Genomic DNA, 23,877 nt, shown 5'->3' with positions numbered 1-23,877 from the left:
AAATAGTAAAGCCATGAAATCACTATCTCATAATGTCTATACATTCTTTTATTTCCCTCCAATCTACAGGTAGAACTTAATTCTTCTTCTCTCTTGAATGGGGGTTGGACTTAATGACTACCTTCTAATGAGCGGAATATGGTGGATGTAATGGCATGTGGCTTCCAAGACTAAGTCATAGAAGGCACCGAGGCTTCCTCCTTGCTAGCTCTCTTGGATCCCTCACTCTGGGGAAGCCAGCTGCCATGTTGTAAGGACACGCAAGGCCCCTTAAGAAGAGGCCCACTCACAAGGAGCTGAGGCTTTCTACCAAAAACTATATGAGTGAGCCATCTTAGAAGCAGATCCTTCTGCCCCAGTGAAGTCTTGAAATCACTGATAATCTTTGCCTAGAACTATTAATTCACCAGAAGTTGTATAAGGATTTTCCAGTTCTATCATTCTGTGATTCTTCTATTTATGAACTGTGATTCTGCTATGAAGTATTTTCCAACATTATCTCTTTGGTACAAATAAATTACATTTCATACAACAAAGGCAAGATAAATCCTTGATTTTTTAATTTATTGATTTGGCAAATAAATTTACTCTCGTAACCTCTACAGCATTTCATGAGGTTTTTATTTTCCCCAAACAAGCAAAGTAAATTGGAAAGTCTTTATACTGATGTGCTCTAACCTGCTACGATAATTACTTCACCATTCTGTCTAATCTTTGCTCAGTGAAAGCCCCAACAACTGGGCTCCTGTGTTCTTTTGATCAAACTTCAGTCATCCTAAATAGCTTCCTTGCTTTCAGGCAAGCTGTCCTGAGATCATCTTGTACATTTCCTGCCCCAGATCTGGGATCACCATTTCTTCAGCGAACGCTGGTTCCTTTGAGAGGGAAATGGTATTTAGAGATCACAATCTGAATGCTAGGGGTGTTGGTTACTACTTGTTATTGCTTTTAGGCATTTCCAGGAGAGAGTGCTAGAAAATATTTTTACTAAGGTAAAAAAATAAATTATGGGCCAGCCATGGTGGTGCTGTAATCCTAGCACTTTGGGAGGCTGAGGCCAGTGGATCACCTGAGGCTGGAGTTCAAAATCAGCCTGGCCAACATGGAGAAACCCTGTCTCTACTAAAAATACAAAATTAGCCGGGCATGGTGGCACATGCCTGTAATCCCAGCTACTTGGGAGGCTGAGACAGGAGAATCGCTTGAACCCGGGAGGCGAAGGTTGTGGTGGGCCGAGATCACGCCACTGCACTCCAGCCTGGGCAACAAGGGAGAAACTCTCTCTCAAAAATAAATAAATAAATAAATAAATAATTATTTCAAACTATATTTCCAAATTAAGTTACAAATTACAGGATTTTGCTGAGTGCGGTGGCTCACGCCTGTAATCGTAGCACTTTGGGAGGCTAAGATGGGCAGATCACCTGAGGTCAGGAGTTCGAGACCAGCCTGACCAACATGGAGAAACCTCATCTCTACTAAAAATACAAAATTAACCAGGTGTGGTGGTGCATCCTATAATCCCAGCTACTCAGGAGGTTGAGGCAGAAGAATCGCCTGAACTCAGGAGGTGGAGGCTGCGGTGAGCCAAGATCACGCCACTGCACTCCAGCCTGGGCAACGAGAGTGAAACTCCATCTCAAAAAAAAAAAAAAATTACAGGATTTTTACTTAAAATCTTTGATTTTGTTTGTATCACTTTCCTCTTCTGCTTAAAATCTTGGTTCCCATGATAGTAACATTAATCACAGAATAACAACACCATATAACTAACACTACTGAATGCAGTGTAAAATTTGTCCATGGGTTTTTGTTTTTATCCTTAGCAATATATCCCATGAAGAATATACAGTCAAAATCCCACGTTTTAAAGTTACTTAAGTGAGGTTTTTTCCTTCGGTTTATTTTCAGTTGTTAGAGGCTGCTTTGTTATTGCATTTTTATTTTTGTTTTTAAACTGTTTAAAATGTGTACATGGTTCCAAAGTCAAAGGTATGAACAAAATTCATTCAAGGGCATCTAACTTCCACCCCTTTTGCCTTTCCTGATCTCTCCCTCATCCTTAAAGTCACTAGTTTTATTAGTTTTTTATTCATTCTTCCATTATTTCCTTTTGAATCCCCATGCCTTTTCCTTCACAAAAAATACACACCATACAATCTCATTTGCTGCACTGTGATTTTTTTTCCATTTAATGGTATATTCTGGAGATCACGCCATAGCAAAATACATAAAGAGCTTTTTTGTTCCTTTTTACAAGTATGTTATATCCAGCTCCATTGGAAAAATATTTCCATTGTTTCCAGTTTTTCTGTTAAAAATTGTGTCACAATACACAGTCTTGTGTGTACATTATATCATATGCAGTTTATTTTAGGGACAGATTCCTAGAAATGTGATTTCTTGGCCAAAGTGGAAAATGCATTCACAGTTTTTCTAAACATTACCAAATTCCCCTCAACATGGATTGTACCACTTTTTATTCCACCAGAAAAATATGGGAATGCCTGTATCCCCAAAGTATAACCAAATGAGCATCTTATCCATCTCTGTTTTTCTGAATTTGACTTAGATCTGATTTCCCCAATGCAGGACTTTCTAATATCTCTGTGACATATGATCCTTTTCACTATTGCCAAGTCATTGGCATTAGTGACTTAATTAGTGATTTAATGATTAGTGATCATTAAATATACGCAGGATAGACAAACAGCTCTTCAAAAAAATCAGCTTTTAGTGTCAATTAATTCATCAAGACAAAGTACCAAAGAGCATTCAGCCTGGTATCTTGCCTTTAACAATGAAGCAGCAATGTTGCCAGTCTTTTACTTCTTTGCATTCTTTCCTTGATGAAATGATTGTCTTAAGGATTCAGTTAAGGGCTCTACAGAACTCCAACCCAAGTTCAAGTCTCACATTATCACTAGTAGTTTGATTTCTTAATATTTTTCTGCCACTTCTAATTAGTTAATTCTGTCAGTCACCCAGGCCAGACCTTCCAATTATCTCTCCTTCTCTTCTCTATATGTTCTGTTACCTAAGCAATCATCAAGATGTATTCCAGATTTTTCATTAAAGGAGTTCTTGTATATTGCTCATTTTTAAACCCTATTTCTACCCTAGTCCCCATACTCATTATCTAATGCCAGGGCTATTGGACTATTCCCTTAACAAGTCTCCCAGTCTCTCCTCTGCTGTGCCCACCATAAATTACACACTGTCAGTTTCACATCTTGCTCAAATGCCACTAAGGCCCACATGCTACCTATGAAGATGCTTTTCAACCTGTGCTCCAAGGAGATCACTGTTATACCAACAAAGCAGCTCCATTTAAATTTTTTTCACATATTACATTTCCATAAGATTTCTTTTGCGTTTTCTTTTCTTTTCTTTTTTTTTGAGACAGAGTCTTGCTCTGTTGCCCAGGCTGGAGTGCAATGGTGCGATCTCGGCTCACTTGCAACCTCCGACTCCTGGATTCAAGTGATTCTCTTGCCCCAGCCTCCCGAGTAGCTGGGACTACAGGCACGCACCATTATGCCTGGCTAATTTTTCTATTTTTAGTAAAGACGGGGTTTCACCATTTTGGCCAGGCTGGTCTTGAACTCCTGGCCTCAAGTGATCTGCCCACCTCAGCCTCCCAAAGTGCTGGGATTACAGGCGTAGCTACCATATCTGCTCTCTGTAAGATTTCAATTGGGAAAAAAGTGTTCTGCTGCAAAAACAAAGCAGGAGTACAAAAGCCACAGGTCTACAGAATATAATCTGGCTTTGTTGTGCCAACTCAATTTTCTCTTGCTTCTCTTTATTAATGGGTTCATACATTTAGTAATACTTTAAAACCTAGTATTTTGCCAGTTTTAAAGTAATAAAGTAATACCTTAAAACCAGTATATTGCCACTGTCAGCCAATAAAAAAAGACGTAAGTCCGCACCTTCAGAAAATCTACAGCCTACTGTAAGACAGATTAGCAATTACAATGAAATGTGCTATATACTCCCAAGGGGGAAAAAAAGAAAACAAACAAACAAACAAAAACTCTGTATGTAACCAGGGAAGTAAGAACATTCTCCAAACCTGAGGTTCATAAAGTGTAAAGAATAATAAGCCTCCAGTTGAGAGGGCTATAGGCAAAGCAGCCTCTGGGGAAAAATGTTTTAATTAAAGGAAGAATATAGAAGAAATATGAAAAAGGTGCAGGATAAAGAGCAGTCCATTAATGGTGGGCAGAATTCAATAGGACACAGTGATATGGTCTGGGAGGAAAGTTAGGATGGAGAGAGAAAGCACAGTCAATATAAGGGACCTTAAGAGCTTTTATCCTGAGTAGTGACCAAGATCTCTCTCTTTCTTTTCTTACACAGACATGTGAGGTGTTATCAATTTAACCAGTTACAAGGTTACAAGCAAATTAGTTGGGGAAGGAGGGCAATCCATTCAGGATTCATCTGTGGCAGAGACAGATGACTCTTCTGATAGAATTTCTGGTGGATAAGAAGACTTTTGTTTCCCTATAAGTAGCCATCTGTGACCTGGATTAATCTCTTGGGTTCTAGGGGAAAATTCCATGCCTGCAGCTTTAGTCATATAGGTGCTAGATGCTGAGACCCTCTGTGTCCATGGGTTCCCCAAGGGTGAGCAATACGATGTCTCTCTCTCTTTTTTTTTTGAGATGAAGTCTCACTCTGTTGCCCAGGCTGCAGTGCGGTGTCACTGATCTCAGCTCACTGCAACCTCTGCCTCCTGGGTTCAAGCAATTCTCCTGCCTCAGCCTCCTGAGTAGCTGGGACTACACGCGCCCACCGTCATGCCCGGCTAATTTTTTGTAGTTTTAGTAGAGACGGGGTTTCGCTGTTTTAGCCAGGATGGTCTCAATCTCCTGACCTTGTGATCCACCCGCCTCGGCCTCCCAAAGTGCTGGGATTACAGGCGTGAGCCACCATGCCCGGCTTAGGATATCTTTTTGGTATCCCATTCAGAGGCCTACAAGTTACTATGAACACAGTATATATTTAATGTTTCTGAATATAAAAGGGAATATTCTTCATGATACTGATTTAAAGTCCATAAAGTTTCCCAAATTAACCTGAAGGATCAATTTAAAAAAATTTTAACAGGGTCTCGCTTTGTCACCCAGCCTGGAGTGCAATGGCATGATGGCAGCTCACTGCAGCCTTGAACTACTGACCTCAAGCAATCCTCTCACCTCAGCCTCCTGAGTAGCTGGGACTACAGGTGCACACCACCATGCCCAGTTAATCTTTAAATTTTTGTAGAGATGAGGTTGCCCAGGCTGGTCTCAAAATTCCTGGCCTGAAGTGATCCTCCTGCCTTGGCCTCCCAAAGTGTTTCGATTACAGGTGTGAGCCACTGTGCCCAGCCCACTGACAGATAAATTTATCTGAAGTCAGACTGCTTGAATTTAACTTCCAAATCTGCCCTTTACTATCTGTATGTGGTCCTGGGCAAATTAATGAACCTGTGTCTTAGTTTCCTTATCTATAAAAATAGTGATAACAACAATAATACCCACCTCACAAAGTTGTGAGGATCAAATGAATTAAAACACATGAAGTACTTAAAACAATGCCTAGTAGACAGTAAGCACCTTCCTGAGGCATTATTTTCATAGAGCATAAGATCTTTTAAAGTCCTGCACTGCTATACAGTGCAATGAATACATTAATTTACTTCTTCAAACTTCAACGATCACTTCATGGCTGGCCTATGAAGTTGTTTCTTACCTGGATCAAAATTATCACCAAATATTCTCTTGGCAGGAATCTTCAGGGCCATAGCAGGAAACTGTTTTTTTAACTAAAATTTTTAAAAATAACATTATATGAACTAATTTTATAAGTCTTCTAGTTATGCATACATCAAAGCCAAATACAATCTTATTTTAAAGAAAATCCATCAGAAGACATACTTTTGAATTTATGATCATCCAAAGTACAATATAAATTAGACCAATGAAATGTCACAAACTAATCGTCTTTTTTTGTCCCAATAAAATACCTAGTATCTGTGTGACCTAAGATAAAATACTCAACATCTGCGTCTCATTTTCCTGCCTATAAAATGAGGATAATTTTAACAATGACCTTACAGATTTGCTGTGAGTTTTAAAGGAGATCATGTATGGCAAGTGCTAAGGTTAGAATCTGCTGTTACAGTTCCAAATACATATTACTCATTTATTATCTTAGAAGATACGATCTTGGTGTTTTCTCTACATGAATAGATTGACAATAAATTTCTAAAAAAGCAGATGAATTTTGCTTTGAATACCCTATCTGCTCTAACCTTCCCCTTATTAATATTCTAGTAAGTGAGACCTTGTCTCTACAAAAATAAAATTAAAAAAAAAATAGCCAGGCATGGTGGCATATGCCTGTGGTCCCAGCTACTCCTAAGGCTGAGTTGGGAGGATTGCTTGAGCCTGGAAGGTTGGGCCTGTAGGGAGCCATGATTATGCCACTGCACTCCAGCCTGGGCAACAGAGACCGTGTCTCAAAAAAAATAATTATATATATATTCTATTACATTTGTTTATCAGATATGCTTGTCTTCAGAGAAGGAAAACTTGGCCCTGAAGAAATTAAATTTGGGGCAGTGAAGTCATAAAAATGAGTTATATCTTCATTATAAGTTTAATGTCAAAAATACACACACAAGTAAAAACTGTAGCTTAGCTGGGCATAGTGGCTCACTGAGGCCTGTAATCCCAGCACTTTGGGAGGCTGAGGTGGGAGGATTGCTTGAGCTCAGGAGTTTGAGACCAGCCTGGGCAACATAGCGAGGCCTTGTCTCTACCAAAAAAAAAAAAAAAAAAAATCAGCTGGGTGTAGTCCAGCTATACAGTATGTAGGAGGCTGAGGTGGGAGGATCACTTGAGCCAGGGAGGTCAAGGTTGCAGTGAGCCGTGATTACGCCACTGCACTCCAGCCTGGGTGACAGAGCAACAACCTGTCTCACCAAAAACAAACAAACAAACAAACAAAAACACCCAAAAACGATACCTCTAACTACCAACTGATAGGAAATACAAAGAACAGAGGAATGTACTAATCACTTTACAGCATGAGGCATGCTGTCAGTAAAATGCAGACTGAAAAATATGTAAACAAATGACCTTGTTTTTCATACACACAAAAAAAATGTGTAAAGGAAAGAAAAGAAAGGCAGAGGGAGAACCTAGTGATTAAATTACACTTAACAGACTTATCAACCAGTCACATAAACCTTAACTGGATATCTAATATTAAGGCACTGCTGTTCATTTATTTTTAGATGTGGTAATGATATTGTGTATATGTTTTGTTTTTAAGAATCTTTATCTTTTAGAGATGTATACTAAAATATTTACAGATGAAAAGATATGATGTCTGAAATTTGTGTCAAAATCATGGTGGGCTGGCTAGGGATAGAGATGAACCAGGAATGGCCACGTATCAGTAATTATTGAAGCTGGATGGTAACGTATGTTATTTTCTGAATTGGTACTAGTATGTCTACTTCTGTATGTGTTTGATAATTAACCTTCCTTCCTTCCTTCCTCCTTCCTACCTTCCTTCCTTCGCCCCCTCCCCTTCCCTTCCCTCCCCATCCCCCTCTCCCTCTCTCTTTCTTTCTTTTTTCCCTTAAGATAGTGTCTTGCTCTATCACCCAGGCTGGAATGCAGTGCTGACCTCCTGGGCTCAAGTGATCCTCCCCTCAGCCTCCTGAGTAGCTGGGACCACAGGCACACACCACACCTAGCAAGTTTTTTTATTTTTTGTAGAGACAGTCTCATTATGTCATTGCCCAGGCTGGTCTTGAACTCCTGAGCTCAAGCAATCCTCCTGCCTCAGTCTTGCAAAGTGCTGGGATACTAGTTGTGAGCCACTGTTCCTGGCCTGTGTTTGACAATTTCTATAATAAAAAGTTTAAAATACAAACTAGTCATAAAGGACACATTGAAGTTGACAATTAAAATGCCTAGAGATTTTTTTCTTTTATTTTATTCTAAAAGGACAGAAAAATAATTGTGTTTTTGAACTTAGGGAAATCCAGACCAGGTTCAACCTGATTTCTGTAGTTTCAAAGAATTCAACCAATAACTATTTTCCTATTTTTTTCTTTGCCCCTCACCACAGGAGGCAGAATTAGAAGGAGCTACATAAAAAGAGAGAGACACAGAAAGTGATGAAATAAGAACAACGAAAAAAGAGTGAAAAGAAATACAAAAGAAATTAGGGAGATGAATGATAAAAACTGAACTACAAGTTAAGGAAACTCTTCTGCAAAAAGTCCAAAGATGGGATGTTTCACAGAAGAGAGAATGAAAGTGATCATGGATGGAGGTACCCCAAACAAGTTTTCCTATTTTATTTTTATGCTTACAGATACTCAAATATTAACAATTTAATTAATCACCAGCTATTAAAATCATGAAAACATCATGAACACACACTACTGGTGTGGATCTCCACAGTGCTGAGTTTTTAGATGACATTCCCTACAACCCTTCCTCTTACGAAGAGTTTCACAAAAGACGTCTTTAGAAGGTAAATCTAGCCTACGAAATATTTTAAGCAAAAGACAGAAAGAAGTCTCAAATGTATGTGGTGTATGTGGGGTGTGTGTGTGTGAGAGAGAGAGAGAGAGAAAGAGAGAGGGAAAGAAAGAGAGAGAGAGAGACAGACAGACAGACACTACGGTCATGTTATTTTTACCCGAGCATAACCCAGGCATCCTGGTGGGTACAGTTGGATTTACACACTCCTCAAAGACACGCTGAACATGCAAATAATGGGTATTCAAGAGTTTCAAAATGAGCTAACATTGCAACCCTCACTCAGCCTCCAAAATAAGCCATTTTTTAAAAAATCACAAAAAACTTATCAAAGATATTTCCATGTACAAACCCTATTGGCTGTTGTTTCAACAGTGTAACCTTAATTACAGAAAAAAAAACCTATCTCAATATCCTTTGATGAAGCAAATATCTAAAACTATACAGGTTGAATATCACAAATCTGAAAATTTGAAATGCTCCAGAACCAATAACTTTTTGAGTGCTCAAAGGAAATGCTCACTGGGGCGTTTCAGATTTCAGATTTTCAGATTTGGGATGGTTAACTGGTAAGTGTAACTCAAATATTCCAAAATTTGAAAAAATTTGAAATCCAAATCACTTCTGGTTCCAAGTATTTCAGATAAGGGATACTCAACCTGTATTTAGTAAGTGCAGTTGCATATGCATTAAAGAAAAGCTAAAGAACAGAAGAAAACAGTAAAATTTTAACAGTTATTTCTGAGTAGCAACATTATAGGTGTTTTGTTCTTGTTTTTGTTTTGCGACAGGGTCTCAAGAGTGTAGTGGCATGGTCATGGCTCACTGCAGCCTCAACCGCCCAGGCTCAAGTGATCCTCCTATCACAGCGTCCGAAGTAGCCAGAACTATAAGGTATGTGCCACTACACCCAGCTAACTTTTTATTTTTATTTTTTTTGTAGAGATGGAGTCTCCCTATTAATTTTACATAGGAAAAAATAAATATTTTTAAATTGCAGTATTATCTTCAGAAATTGAATTTCAAGTAGCAAGTGATTTGAATATTAGGAACAAATACATACATAGTGAAATGCTAAATAAAGATGAATCAGAAGTCTAATTTTCATGACTTAACAAAACACAGGAAGTGGTACAGCTAGACATTGTTTGATTCATTCTGACCCATTTAGGAATTTGTCTCTTAATTGATATAAATGTGTAACTTTCCTCATATTCAAAAATATCTTACAAATAATAACCCACAGGCATATATTTATTCCTATGTTTAAAATCAAGAGACAAACATGGCACATGTATACATATGTAACAAACCTGCACGTTGTGCACATGTACCCTAAAACTTAAAGTATAATAAAAAAAAAAAAAAGAAATGAAAAAATTCCCCCCCCACTTTTTTTTTTGAGATGGAGTCTCGCTCCGTCAGCCAGGCTGGAGTGCAGTGGCGCAATCTCGGCTCACTGCAACCTCTGCCTCCTGGGTTCACACCATTCTCCTGCCTCAGCCTCCCAAGTAGCTGGGACTACAGGCGCCCGCCACCACGCCTGGCTAATTTTTTGTATTTTTAGTACAGACGGGGTTTCACCATGTTAGCCAGGATGGTCTTGATCTCCACCATGCCCGGCCCAAAATTCCCTTCTTAAATATATAACAAGAGTTTTTCCAGAGGATGCCTAGTAATCTACCATTCATTAAACAATGACACTGGGAGATCCCTATTTATTATTACATGAGAGCAGAGGAATTTCAATTTGGGATTTGAGGCCAAGGGCAGTGGCTCATGCCTGTAATCTCAGCACATTAGGAGGCCGAGGTGGGCGGATCACGTGAGGCCAGGAGTTTGAGACTAGCCTCGCCAACATGGCAAAACCCCGTCTCTACTAAAACTACAAAAACACTAGCCAGGCATGTAGCTCATGCCTGTAATCCCAGCTACTTGGGAGACTGAGGCATGAGAATCACTTGAACATGGGAGGCAGAGGTTGTAGTGAGCCAAGATCGTGCCACTGCACTCCAGCCTGGGTGACAGAGCAAGACCCTCTCTCAAAAAATAAATAAATAAATAAATTGGGGATTTGAGGCACAATTGCTTTTGTTCTTAACCGAAGCAAAGCTTTAAATCCAGGACTGTCTTAATGACCTGGAGTTCCATAATAGCTATTATGGAACTATGTATTAGCTATTAGTAACTCAAGAGACATGCTTTAGCTTCTATGTATGATCTTCAAGGCAACACTATCCACAAACACTGCTACCTGTGGAAGGTATGGTATGATAGTGACTGTGGTGGTCTTGCTGCCTTTATTTTTTTAGATGGTGTCTTGCTATATTGCCCAGATAGCAGTGCAGTGGGGCAATCATGCCTCATTGTACCCTCTGAACTCCTAGGCTCAAATGTTCCTTCTGCCTCAGCCTCTCAAAGTGCTGGAATTACAGATGTGAACCATCATGCCTGGCTCTTTGCTGCCTACTTTTTCAAGTATGTACTGTATGTACTGCCAACACTAGATTATGAATTCTATTTAATATCTGAGTTATGAAAATATAAAAACAGGTTTTAGTAATTTAAATAGCTAATGGTCTCTTAGATCTCACCACCTAGGTAGCTGTCAGAACTCTAAAAGTCAACACTCATTTTGATTGTGTTAGCTACTTAAAATCTGGAACCTAAGACATATCTCTAAGAATGGAAACAAAGTATGGAAGGGAGATAGGTTCATGACAGACTTTCAAACATAAAGCTTACAGTAGGCAATTTAACCAGAAATACCATGATGATTAACAATTATCAGAGAGGTAGGTAGAAAGAACTGACTTATAATTTTCTATGACATTAAAAGGTATTTTATCTAGTTCTCATATTTTTAATGGTTTATTTGGAATTGTTCAGCAGTCCTCTCTCTACCCTTTCTTTGTAAGCATTCCAAAGTTAGGATGTTTTTGAAGAATCTCTTACCTTTGTCTGCTTGTCTGACATATTAATATATGAGTATCAATTTAATCATTCAAATACATTTCTCTTATTTTGGGTTTTCTCAGGTGCTTTCTTTTAATTAGAAATCTTGTAGACGATTACTTACAGTGTTGTAAAGTTTATCAAACTCTGCATATCTCCTGAAGACAAACCATTCACTCCTTCCCACTGAAACCAGAACTTTATAAACCTGTGGAAATAAAAAATTACATAACACAATTTAATTGCAAAAAAACCATTAGCTACTTAAATACATGAAACCTGTTTTCATTTTTTTTTTTTTGAGACAGTCTGGCTCTTTCACCAAGGCTGATGTTTTCATATTCTGAAACTGATATTAACATTTTTATGTGATTCTCTAAGATACATAAACATACCAATTAAAGCACTTTGAATCTTGTCAAATGGTATTCTTGGCTGGGTTCAGTGGGTCATGCCTGTAATCTCAAGCACTTTGTGAGGCTGAGGTGGGAGGATTACTTGAGCGTAGAAGCTGGAGGCCAGCCTGGGCAACATAGGGAGACCCCGTCTCTACAAAAAATTTAAAAATTAGCCGGGCATGGTGTACACGCCTGTAGTCCCAGCTACTCAGGAGGCTGAGGTAAGAGGATTGCTTGAGCCCAGGTAAGTCAAGGCTGTAGTGAGCTGAGATCACACCACTACACTCCAGCCAGAGTGTCAAAGCGAGATCATGACTTGGAAAAAAAAAAAAAAAGTGGTTTCTTGTGATGGGAAGAATATGAGGTCAGAAAAAAAACAGGTGCTATTTTATTTTTCAAATGTTACAAAATATTTCTGTAATTTTCAGGGAATAACATAGTCAACACCCATGTGCTCATTATTTGGATCTACTGAATTCTAACATGTCGCCATTCTTGCTTCAGATTTTTTTTTGCCAAAGAATAAAATACTATAGATTCAACTGTTGCCACTTTCCTCTCTTCTTCCCTAGCAGTAATTACTACCTTGAACTTACAAAGTATTTTCAAAAGTGATACTTGCTACATAAAAAACCTTCAATTGTTAGTTCTCTTCCTTCTAGGTCATCTTTCACATAGTAGTTTTCAAAGTATTAATAAGAATTTATCCTCAGATTTCCTAGTATTATCTTCCATGTTCAATATTTTCAAATATATATAACCTCATATAATCATAATCAACAACCCTATGAAGTAAGCAGAACAAATATTACAACGCCCTACTAACATGAGACACCCTACATGAGCTGCAGGATGGTAATCTGGCCCTTTTGGTCTTAACCGAGAAGGAATCTGGTTGTCTTAGAGGAAGCTATTACGTGTAAGATGTTAGAATTAATTTGATATCCCCCACATGGACAGCATGCAGAAGTAGAGGGCAAAAAACCTAGCCAAGGTGCCAGTGACGCTGAATAAGACTAGACAAGAGATTTATCTCACACGGCACTGGGATCAGACAAGCCTAGAAGCAGAACTGCTGTAAGAGAATAAAACACTTAGGTTTATATGACTGTGAGTTTCTTGAATTATTTGTGCTGACTCAGTGAGAAGAATGGATCTTAGAAAGTTCAGGTGGCCTCCCCTGGCTACCCAAATACAGCCAAGACCAGGAGCAAGTCTAGGTTCCAAGCTGGAGAAGCTCTGCAGCAAATATATTTACAGAAGACAAGATAAAGCCTTGTGAAATTATGAATTAACAGTATGATTTATAAACAAGTGCTTATTAAGTACGTACTAATGAAACAGTAGACAAAAACAAAAAACTATTCAAATCCTTAAAAATACTTCCATTGGTAAAAAAAAAAAACAAGATTAGATTTCCTGTGAAATCTAAGGATTTCACAGGAAACAGTACAATACTTAATACATTATGAAATTATCTTATTTGCATATTTCCTTATTGTCTGTCTTGCCCCTGTATAATGAAAGTTCCTTGAGAGCTAGGGCTAACGTCACTCTTGTTCCACTGTATCTGCAGTGCTTAGAACATGACATAGAAACTCACAATTTGTCAAGTGGATAAATAAAAATATAATTTAGACTTGGTTTAAGTCAAGATACCTAGAATGCAACACATTTCCCTGTTAGAAGCTTCATGGTATAGAACTACATAAACTACCTATGAAAACTAGAGTATAAAAATATTATCAAGGCTGGGCATGGTGGCTCATTCCTGTAATCCCAGCACTTCGGGAGGCTGAGGCAGGAGAATCACTTGAGCCCAGGAGTTCGAGACCAACCTACTCAACATAGCAAGACCCTGTCTCTATTAAACTTAAATTCAGGCTGGGTGCGGTGGCTCACGCCTATAATCCCAGCACTTTGGGAGGCCGAGGTGGGCGGATCACAAGGTCAAGAGATAGAGACTTTGCTAACACGGTGAAACCCAGTCCCTTCTAAAAAAAAAAAAAATACAAAAAAATACAAAAAATTAGCTGGGCGTGGTGGCATGCACCTGTAGTCCCAGCTACTTGGGAGGCTGAGGCAGGAGAATTGCCTGAACCCAGGAGGTGGAGGTTGCAGTGAGCCAAGATTGCACCACTGCACTCCCGCCTGGCGACAGAGCGAGATTCTGTCTCAAAAAAAAAATAAAAAAAATAAACAAAAATATTATCGATAACATGGGTACCTAGGCTGAACACAGCGTCTGTGTTGGGTGGGATGGGGTCTATCTGCACTGACAGAACCAAGTTTCTTGAGGATTGAGGACTGCACTGTAGTGACCACCAAATAACAGATGAACAATTCAACAAATACTTATTTGAATTCCTACTATCTTTGTTCTAGGGGCTGGTGAAACAACAGTGAAGAAGTTCTTGCTTCAAAGAACCTTGCATTCTACTCAAAGAAGACACATATAAACAAACACAAAATGTGGCAGGTGGGAAAGCAGGACAGAGAGTGAGAGGGGTAGGGTGGGGTGTGAAGGTGCTGTTTTTTATAGGGTGGTCAGAATATGCCTCTCTAATAAGACAATATTTGAGAATCTGAAGGAAGTAAGTGAATAAGGTGATTTAGATAGGGCCTTTGAGAACTCAGTGCACAGCGTAAGAACAGCTGGGTAAGAGAAACGCTACAGGTCTCCTCAACCATCCCACAGAAGACATGGAAATACCTCCAGCCTGGAAAATCAAAGGACACGAGATAATCTGCTGCTGACATTTGCTATGTGTGAACTTCCATCAAACTTAGCAGGAGGTATCCCCTCGAGAAAAGAATGGCCCAAAGGCAAAAATAAGGAGAGGGAAGGAAGGAAGAAAAACTTTCACACACTCTACTATTTTATTCAAGGTATATCAACCTTTGTTTACCTTCAATGTGATACTGCTAAAAATTTGCTTATACAAATGTGCAACAAATGCCTACTGTTTAAGATATTCCTGCAATATAGAGGCTGAGAAGGGGTAAATGGTCAGACGCACATTGCAATTTCTCTGCTCTGGGATGTGGTACCAAGTGTGGCAGGTGTGTCTGTTAAGGAAGAAAGGACAGAGGGACTGCTTTCCCTGCTCCTTGTCTGGGACCTTGAGAGAAAACCATCATTTCCGGCACCCAGCCCCACCTAGTTAAGAAGGCAGAGAGATTTCCTCAACTGCCCTGTGACAGGGACTCTGAGTTGAAAGTCACCTGTCATGGGACTCAACTGGCAGTGACCAGGTAACCCCCTTTTTAGAGGCTGGGGTGGATCACTGAGCCCGGAGCAGGTGAAGGACATGTCAGACCCTCAGGGGGCTCTACAGCTATCAAGGGCCAAGGTACTGAGTGAGTGGTGAGTTGCCGCAAGACCCTGGTCAAGCCAACAAAGAGATCACAGGTTAGTTCATGAACTGCAGGTGCCAGCAATGGATGCCAGCAAAATGCCCAGGTTACCAGGTCAGTCATAACAGGCTATTTGCCAGACAAGCCACTTTACAGCTCAAATGGCAAAGATCTAGAGGGACGACAAGAACTCAAGAGGCTTCACCAGGCTATCATGAGGTCATTCACCAACTCAACAATACTGTGAAAGGGGACACCTCTCCTCCCATAAACCATGATGCCAACCTGAGGAGGATGTGTGTTCAAGTTAAGAGAAAGAAAGTAGAAGTAAGAGAGGCTAAGCATTTTATCCTGAGACCTGGTTAAATTATTAGATAGACTAAGTATTAAACAGAATTGGGCTAAATGAATTTCTTCATATTACTCAGTAGGTGAGGGGAGTGGGGAGTTATGAGGAAGAGCAGATCAGTAATAGACACGATAAGTGGCTTTTTTTTTTTTCAGGGGGAGGAGGGCACGACACCTCTGTATATACTGATAGGACTACTGAAACTAAATACAATATTGTATGTTTCAGCACACTAATTAGAAAAGTGACTATTCTCCAATAATAAAAACTGATACACAGATTGAGCAAATATTCATTGTGCTTACTCTTTATAAAGCCCTATAGTAGATACTATAGCGATAAATGATAAAATTAGAAATGGCTTAGCCTTTAAGGTGAAAAAAATAAAATACTGAATTAAATATTTTAAAACTGAGAGATACTATAAACATTTCAGGACAGTAGTTCTTAATATGGAATCGATGACTTCAGGAGTCCATTAATTCCTGACAGTGCACACAAAATTATAAGTGTGTGCGTAGATCCATGTGTATGCACATGCACATTTTCTGTTAAGAAGATTAATTAGATAGTTTCATACAATTCTCCAAGAGGATAAGTAAAGAGACGCTAAAAAAGGAAAATTTATTCCATTACGGTAGCCACAGAAGACTTTGTGGAGAACAGATTATGTAAAAGAAGTAAAATCTAGGTATGTGGAGATGGGGAAGGGGGTGTTCTAGGTTGGAGAAGAAAAGCAGAAATGAAAATATTCTCTATATTCAATTTTTTCCCACATGCTTTATGTTAAATACTTACAGTAAACCTCTTCTTTTTCTCTCTGTGTTCATCAGAGCTGGGAATGCTTACACTTGGGCAGCTTTCCTTGTAGTCCATGGTATGATCTCTTTGCATTTAATCCCTCAAGAGCACACCAAAAAATGCATCCGAAGGTCAGCAGAGGACAAACCCAATTAACTAATCCAAAACACAAAACCTCTTGAAGTAATGTTCAAATTCCATCATGCAACCTTAACCAACAGAAAAAAAAAAAAAAAAAAAAAGAAGTGATTAGCAAAACAACTTTAAAATACTATGACTGTCATTCCTTAATCATGGGACTAATTTTGTTTATTCTGACAGGAATCTACTTTTGCTCATCAGTATCAGCCCAGGTTAGAGATTTAGTTTCTGTTATGTTCCTACTACAAGCCACAAATATCTGCAGCCCATCTACCTTCCTTACTATTAGGAAATTCCAGGAACTTATACACCTCAGTTCATGTAGACTAGGGACTAACTCTCACCTAGAAAAGATCTAGTTGGAGGTAACCAAAGTGTGGTTTTCAGACTTCTTGTATCAGGATGAACTGGTCAAGTGTGCTGAACAATTCAGATTACAATCCTGTATACTACATAACTATTTACTCATTTTACAAATGAGGCAACTGAAACACAGAGAGGTGAAATAATTCGTACATCCCGGATTTGAACCCAGGCCATCTGACTCCAGAGTTCCAACTCTTAACCACTGTACTATGCTGCATTATAACTGTGGATGATTCTTTTGTACTGAACCTCTGGTCAGAGACACCACAGTAGATCTTCCTACAAAATAAATGCAGTATGTTAATATCAAACCACCCCATGAACAAAGGGCTAAAGATGTCACACTGATGTCACCTTTGCTACACACAGCAGCCCATACTCGACACCACATGACACCAAATAATACCTTTCTTTTAGAGACAGGGTGTTGCTATGTTGCCCAGGCTAGAATGCAGTGGCTATTCACAGGTGCAACCATGCTGCACTGCAGCCTCAAACTCCTAGGCTCAAGAGCACACCAAAAAATGTTCCTGCTTGAGCCTCCCAAGTAGCTGCGACTATAGGCACAGACCATCACACCTGGCTCAAATGATACTTTTTTTTTGTTTTTTTCTTAAGAGACAGGGTCTCATTATGTTGCCCAGGCTGGTCTTGAACTCCTGGGCTCAAGCATTCCTCCTAACTTGATCTCCCAAAGTGCTAGGATTACAGGCATGAGCCAACGCACCCAGACTAAATAATATTTTTTAAAGTGTCAGTTTGCTTGGATAATTTCCCTGGATGTTTAGTTTCAGGAAGTCACTGTAACAGATCTGATCACGATAAATTATATTCAGGTAATGATTTAAAATATATATCAGCAGGCATTGAATATTCAGGTATAATGAGTTTTAACTGATTATAAGAATGCTTCCTTTGAGATGATTCAAAGCTTCCCTTGTTGGATTTGCTGCTGGAAATGCAATCAAGAAAGATTTCTTTTTTTTTTTTTTTGAGACGGAGTTTTGTTCTTGTCACCCAGGCTGGAGTGCAATGGCACAATCTCAGCTCACCACAACCTCCGCCTCCCAGGTTCAAGCGATTCTCCTGCCTCAGCCTCCCAAGTAGCTGGGATTACGGGCACGTGCTACCACGCCCAACTAATTTTGTATTTTTAGTAGAGATGAGGTTTCTCCATGTTGGTCAGGCTGGTCTGAAACTCCTGACCTCAGGTGATCCGCCTGCCTCGGCCTCCCAAAGTGCTGGGATTACAGGTGTGAACCACTGTGCCCAGCAGTCAGAAAGATTTCTATGTAGCTGAATTAGTTGTTAGAATATACAGACACGTAATTGGTCCCTCCTCAACAAAGAGTACTGCATCTGTCTGTAAATTACAGTATTCTAAAGCCCCATAATACTAGCTGCTTTACCCCAGTAAGACCAGGGAAGCACCTGACCAGAGCCTGGCCCACCTGTCACAGCGACTACTGCCTAAGCATGAGAGCAGGTGGAACCTATTGTACTTCTAAGGCAGACTGGCCCTGTCCTGGAACCTCAGAAGCCACATTAACCCATGCTTCTTCTCCTGCAGCAGAGACATTGAGAAGGTGAAGGTTATGAGCTACACTTTCCACACCTCTCCCTTGAGAATGTGGGGCTCAGGGTGGCAGGTCCGGCTGGTACTTTATCTGTTTGTGCCTTGCTGTGCTATAACCCACAGAAGCAGAATTCCTCAGGTCCTCCTTTTGGAAGGGACAGTAAGATATCACATTAAGTGGCATCAGGAATAAAGGAGAAGCAAAGAGATGGTAGGCAGAACAACTTGTTTCCTGTAAGGTACCCAGGGGACATCTAAGAGAACAGGTACAGCTGCAGTTACGTGTATAAGTCTACACTCAAGAAGCACACTCAAACCTGAGCCAAAAGTTCCAGTTTGGCAATTGCACTTGACAGTCTCCATCTGCCCTTCCAGACCCAAATGCCACTCTTTCTCCACCCAGCCACATATCCAGAAGTCTGAGCTCTATGGACTGCACACTAAAGCAGCACACTTTGCCTTTGCCTTCTGGCTGGGTTCAGCCATGGGAGTCACTAACAAATTAGAGGGTAAGAGGAGCAAGGCGCTAAGGTATTTGCTCCCCTGGTCCCTTTCTGACATCAGTGGTTTATCTACCTAAGCCCACAGTTCCTAGCAGGCAGCCCCTCTTCCACAGCTACAGTTGAAGGGCCTGGGAATAATAACAGCTTCCTGACTTTGCTAGTAAAGAGGTGCTTCAACATGCCATGCTGGTTCCTCTAATCCTGCCCACAACATCTTAATTAACAGTCCCTTTGTTAAACTCCCTTCAACTACTTTTGAGTGTGTCATGTGACTGATGCAGTTAACTGGTACCAAGAATGACCCCAGGAAACACAGCCTCAAAAATGTAATATGTATTTGACAAGTGTCCTGAAAACCTTCCTGTGGAGGGTGGGGATGGCACACAGTGACATCATGATTGCTCAAACTACTACCTATGCATGGTGTCGGATGGAGTACAGGTGGAGAGTGCTCAAGGTCTAAGCAGCTGATAAAAACACTGACTTCAGAGACTACAATGTGGGCTGGGGCTGCTTCTGGCTGTTCTTGAGAATGTGCATAAAGCAAATGACAAAGTTAAAGCAGTGAATTCCCAAAGAGATGGGTAGAAAATCCATGGCTGTTTTATTCGAGTCCTTCATCTCTTACAGTTGCCAAGCTGAGAAGACTAAAGATCAAGCCCAGGGTTTGATGGCTAGGGTTGCAGAGCCAATTCAATATATAATCCTGCAAAGTCTCATGTGTTAACATATGGCGCTGGCTGGAAAGGACAATGACTTGAATCCTAGACGCAGGTATTTGGGTAGGCATAGATGAGGCTAAGAATGCTGAACCCCAAATTCAGCTGAACTTCCTTGCTGAAAGCAGCTGCTTGTATCTCTCAGAGAAGACCCTACATCCCAACGCCTCCTCCTCAATAAAACTCTTTTCAAGTTGTTTCACAAGGGATACTAATTCTCTTCACTATCTACTCCCACCATCTTTCATTGTCTCATAACCCAAAAGACCCCAGAAAGAAGTTCCAAGTCTACTCTGGGAGAAAACTGCCTTTATGACAAAATATTTTAGGATCTCAACAATTTATTTACCAGTGGGAGTGTGGAGAGCACATATAGGAATATATTCAAAGGATCTTAGATCAAGGAGGGCTAATAAGATTATTGTGACCTATTTTTTTTTTTCCTTTTTTTGAGATGGGGTCTCACTCTGTCGCCTAGGCTGCAGTGCGGTGGCGCAATCTTGGCTCACTGTAACCTCCACCTCCAGGGTTCAAGCAATCCTCTCACCTCAGCCTCCCAAGTAGCTGGGACCACAGGCATGTGCTACCATGCCTGGCTAATTTTTGTATTTTTGGTAGAGATGGGGTTTCGTCATGATGACCAGGCTGGTCTCGAACTCCTGAGCTCAAGCAAACTGTCCATGTCAGCCTCCCAAAGTGCTGGGATTGTAGGCATGAGCCACCACACCCCGCGTATTGTGACCCTTTAAATGGCCACAGGCATATACTGTTGATCTTTCTCCAGGCCTTTCCTGAGAAGGACCTGCAGCAATTCTCCAGGATGATTGTCCACTACAGAAATAGGAATATATAATCCTCCCAAGCGTTACTGGATACTAGCTCTGAAATACCACTAATCTCCTAGAGACCCAAAACATGGTCTACAAGTCAGAGTGGGACTTCCAGAGGTAATGTAAGAGAATAAGTCTGTCTCACAGTGGGTCCAATAGGACCATAGGCCCATCCTGTGCTTATTTCCCTAGTAATAGAATTATAGTGGAAACAGATATACTTAGTAACTGGTCAAATTCCCATATTGGTTCCCTGTCCCATGTCATAAAAGCTATAATGGGAGAAAAGGCCATGAAGAAGCCTCTGGAACTGTCTCCCCTTTTCCTACTAAGAAAGTAACCAAAAACTATACCATATCCATGGGAGAAGCTCAGAAATCAGTACCACTATCAAAGATGAAAACGATGCAGGGTTGTTAAAACTTTTTATATCCCCATTTAACTTGGCCATTTACCTAGATCAAAGCTGGAAAGAACTTGGAACATGACAATGGATTACCATAAATTTAATCAGATGGTGATACCAATTACAAATGAGATTCTGAGATTCTAAATGTAGTGTTTTTTCTTTTTCTCTGAATAAAATTAGCATAATTCCGGACATCTGGTATGACTACTGACCTGGCAAATGCTTTCTTTTCTATCACCATCAGTAAGGACAATGAGATGCAAATTGCATGAAGTGGCAGAAAGGCAGTATACCTTCATTGTCTCACCTGAGGGCTATGTCTGAATTGCCATAATATAGTCTGGAGAGTCCTTGATCATCTTGACAGCCCACAGATCACCACACTGGTCCATCACATGGATACCATTATCTTAACTGGACCTGGTGAACAAAAACTAGCAAGCACCTTGGACACCTGTGTAAGACACTTACACAAGCCAGAGGATGGAAAAAAAACTCATGAAAGTTCATGGATTCACCACACTGATGGCTTCTAGGATTTCCCTGGTCTGACCCAGGATATCCCACCTCAAGTGAGAGAAACTACTACACCTTGCACCGCTTCCACTGAGAAAGAGGTAAAACAAATAGTGAGTTTCAATACTTGGATATGCTGTTCTGACCCATTTACTGGGTAACCTATGAGCCTGCCAGTTTTTACTGAAGCCCATTCCAAGAGAAGGTTCTAGAGCAATGAAAGCTGCCCTAACCCTTGAGCCTATGCCTCAGCACACCCAGTAGTACTGGAAATGACATGGCAAACAGGAATGAATTAAGGACCCCTCTCTCTGACAAGCACCAAGAAAAGGGTAAGAGTTTCAGACCCCTTAGGGTTTGCCAGCAACCACTGTCTGTGGTTCCTAGCTTGTTACTAGGCCCAGGAAGAGATGCGATGACCACCTATGGAAAACCAAGAGACTATGTAAAAAGAACAGCCCATCGTGAACAGAGTATTGTCTGGTTCACTGAATCATAAAACTGGACATGTACAGCAGTAATCCACTTGGTACAGTAAAAGCAAGACTGGGCTTAAGCAGGTCAGGATGGCATAAGTAAATTGCAGGGATCGACAGCCCAGACTCCCCTACTGCTTGTTCCTCCTTCTTGTAAGTTTTCTAGACCCACATTTAAGGCCTCATGGGGAGGATCCTAAGGCCAGTTAGCAGGGCAGGAAAAAGGCATGCTTGTTGATGGATGGACATGCACAGTGTGCTGGCACCGGCCAGAAGTGAGAAAAGGCAGCCCCATTCAGGGATGGCCTGAAAGAGAGGGGTGAAGGGAAATCTTCCCAGTGGGCAGAACCCTGAGCAGTATACGTGGTAGTTTACCTGTAAGGAGGAGTGCCAAAGGGACATATCTATGATGATCCTTGGGCAGTGGCTAACGGATGGCCTGCTGGTCAGCGACTTGGAAAGAACAAGGTTGGAAAATTATATATTTTTTAAAGGGAGGTGTGCAGAAGTATGTATATGAACCTTTCACTACAGCACAGAATGTGAACATATTTGTGTCTCACATAAATGCCCACTACAGACAGGCTTTCAATAATCATGTGGTCAAGATGACTTGTCTTACGGATGTCAGTCAGCCTCTTTCCCAATCGTCCCATTGCTTGCTCAATGGACCGATGACAAAGTGGCCAAAGCAGTAGGTGTGGAGGCTATATAGGGACTCAACAATATGGCCTTCCCCTCACCAAGACTGATTTAGTGCTGCCAGTGCTGAGAGCCCAACCCCAACAGAAAAGACCAACACCAAGGCCCACTATCCCACCATCCCACAGCGGGGATTAGACAGCCCTTAGGGAAGGATCTGTCTTCACAGAAGCAAGACTGACTTCATATGGTTGCTTTAAGGATTTGAGATAGCGTAAAAGACCTAGCACTGTAAAAGTAACCAATAAATCAGATCTAAAGTATAACAATTTGTTTTGAATTTATTTTTATTCCTTAATTCAATGAACACTTATTGAGTGCTCATCATGCACTAGGCAATAAAAAGACAAAGTGAAGGCGGGACATGGTGGCTCACGCCTGTAATCCCAGCACTTTGGGAGGCTGAGAAGGGCAGATCATGAGGTCAGGAGTTCAAGACCAGACTGGCCAACACGGTGAAACCCCATCTCTACTAAAAATACAAAAATTAGCTGGGCATGGTGACACGTGCCTGTAATCCCAGCTACTTGGGAGGCTGAAGGAGGAGAAGTGCTTGAACTGGGACACAAGAGGCGGAGGTTGCAGTGAGCCAAGATGGTGCTACTGCACTCCAGCCTGGGTTACAGAGTGAAACTCCATCTCAAAAAAAAAAAAAGACAGAGAAAATCCTACCCTCACAGAACTTACCTAACAGGGAAGACTGACAAGCAACATAAAAATTTGTTAAGTATGATGTTATGTGTATGCATGGTATACTGAGAGGGTACAGAGAAGGGACACAGCCACAGACTGTCCAGCTTAGCTAAAAATAAAGCCAGGCAGGTATGGAAGCAGACGTTTGAAAGAGATTCCACCCATTTGCCTCAATTGTATCTGGAAAGAGAAGTCAAAATTATATATTGGGAATAAAGATGTTGCTCTGAAGAAAAACATAAAGCGGTTAAATCACTTGCCCAAGTTAATACGCAACTAACAGGCAATAGAGCTAGAATTCAAACGCAAATTTGTCCAACTCCAAAATCTCTTATGTGCGTGTTTGCTGTACCACATCAACTCTTCTTAAGTAAGATTTTCCTTTCCTTCAAGCTAAATTGAACTGGCAACCTAATAATACTTAATGGCTAAGCTTATTACAAGCCAGACTGTGCTTTACATGTGCCAATCTGGTTGCTCCTCACAACATCCCTAACTAGAAGAAATTGAGGAGAAACTGAAGCATGA

The 23,877-nt window shown here is 40.6% G+C and overlaps 1 protein-coding gene across 1 annotated transcript in view; it reads right to left on the bottom strand.

The window, feature by feature from the left end:
* The window catches only part of SGK3 (serum/glucocorticoid regulated kinase family member 3), a gene marked incomplete at its 5' end in the record, with an annotated part of 86,903 nt that overhangs the window by 50,380 nt on the left and 12,646 nt on the right, over positions 1–23,877 (bottom strand). The window contains 3 exon segments of the mRNA NM_001134072.1: positions 5,746–5,818; positions 11,638–11,721; positions 16,416–16,627. Of these exon segments, the coding sequence (NP_001127544.1) occupies positions 5,746–5,818; positions 11,638–11,721; positions 16,416–16,511 (253 nt within the window).

The sequence above is a fragment of the Pongo abelii genome, chromosome 7 (genome assembly GCF_028885655.2).
Source record: "Pongo abelii isolate AG06213 chromosome 7, NHGRI_mPonAbe1-v2.0_pri, whole genome shotgun sequence".
Lineage (NCBI taxonomy): Eukaryota > Metazoa > Chordata > Mammalia > Primates > Hominidae > Pongo > Pongo abelii.
Note: the sequence above shows the minus strand (reverse complement) of the source record. Positions and strands in the feature narration are given on the sequence as shown.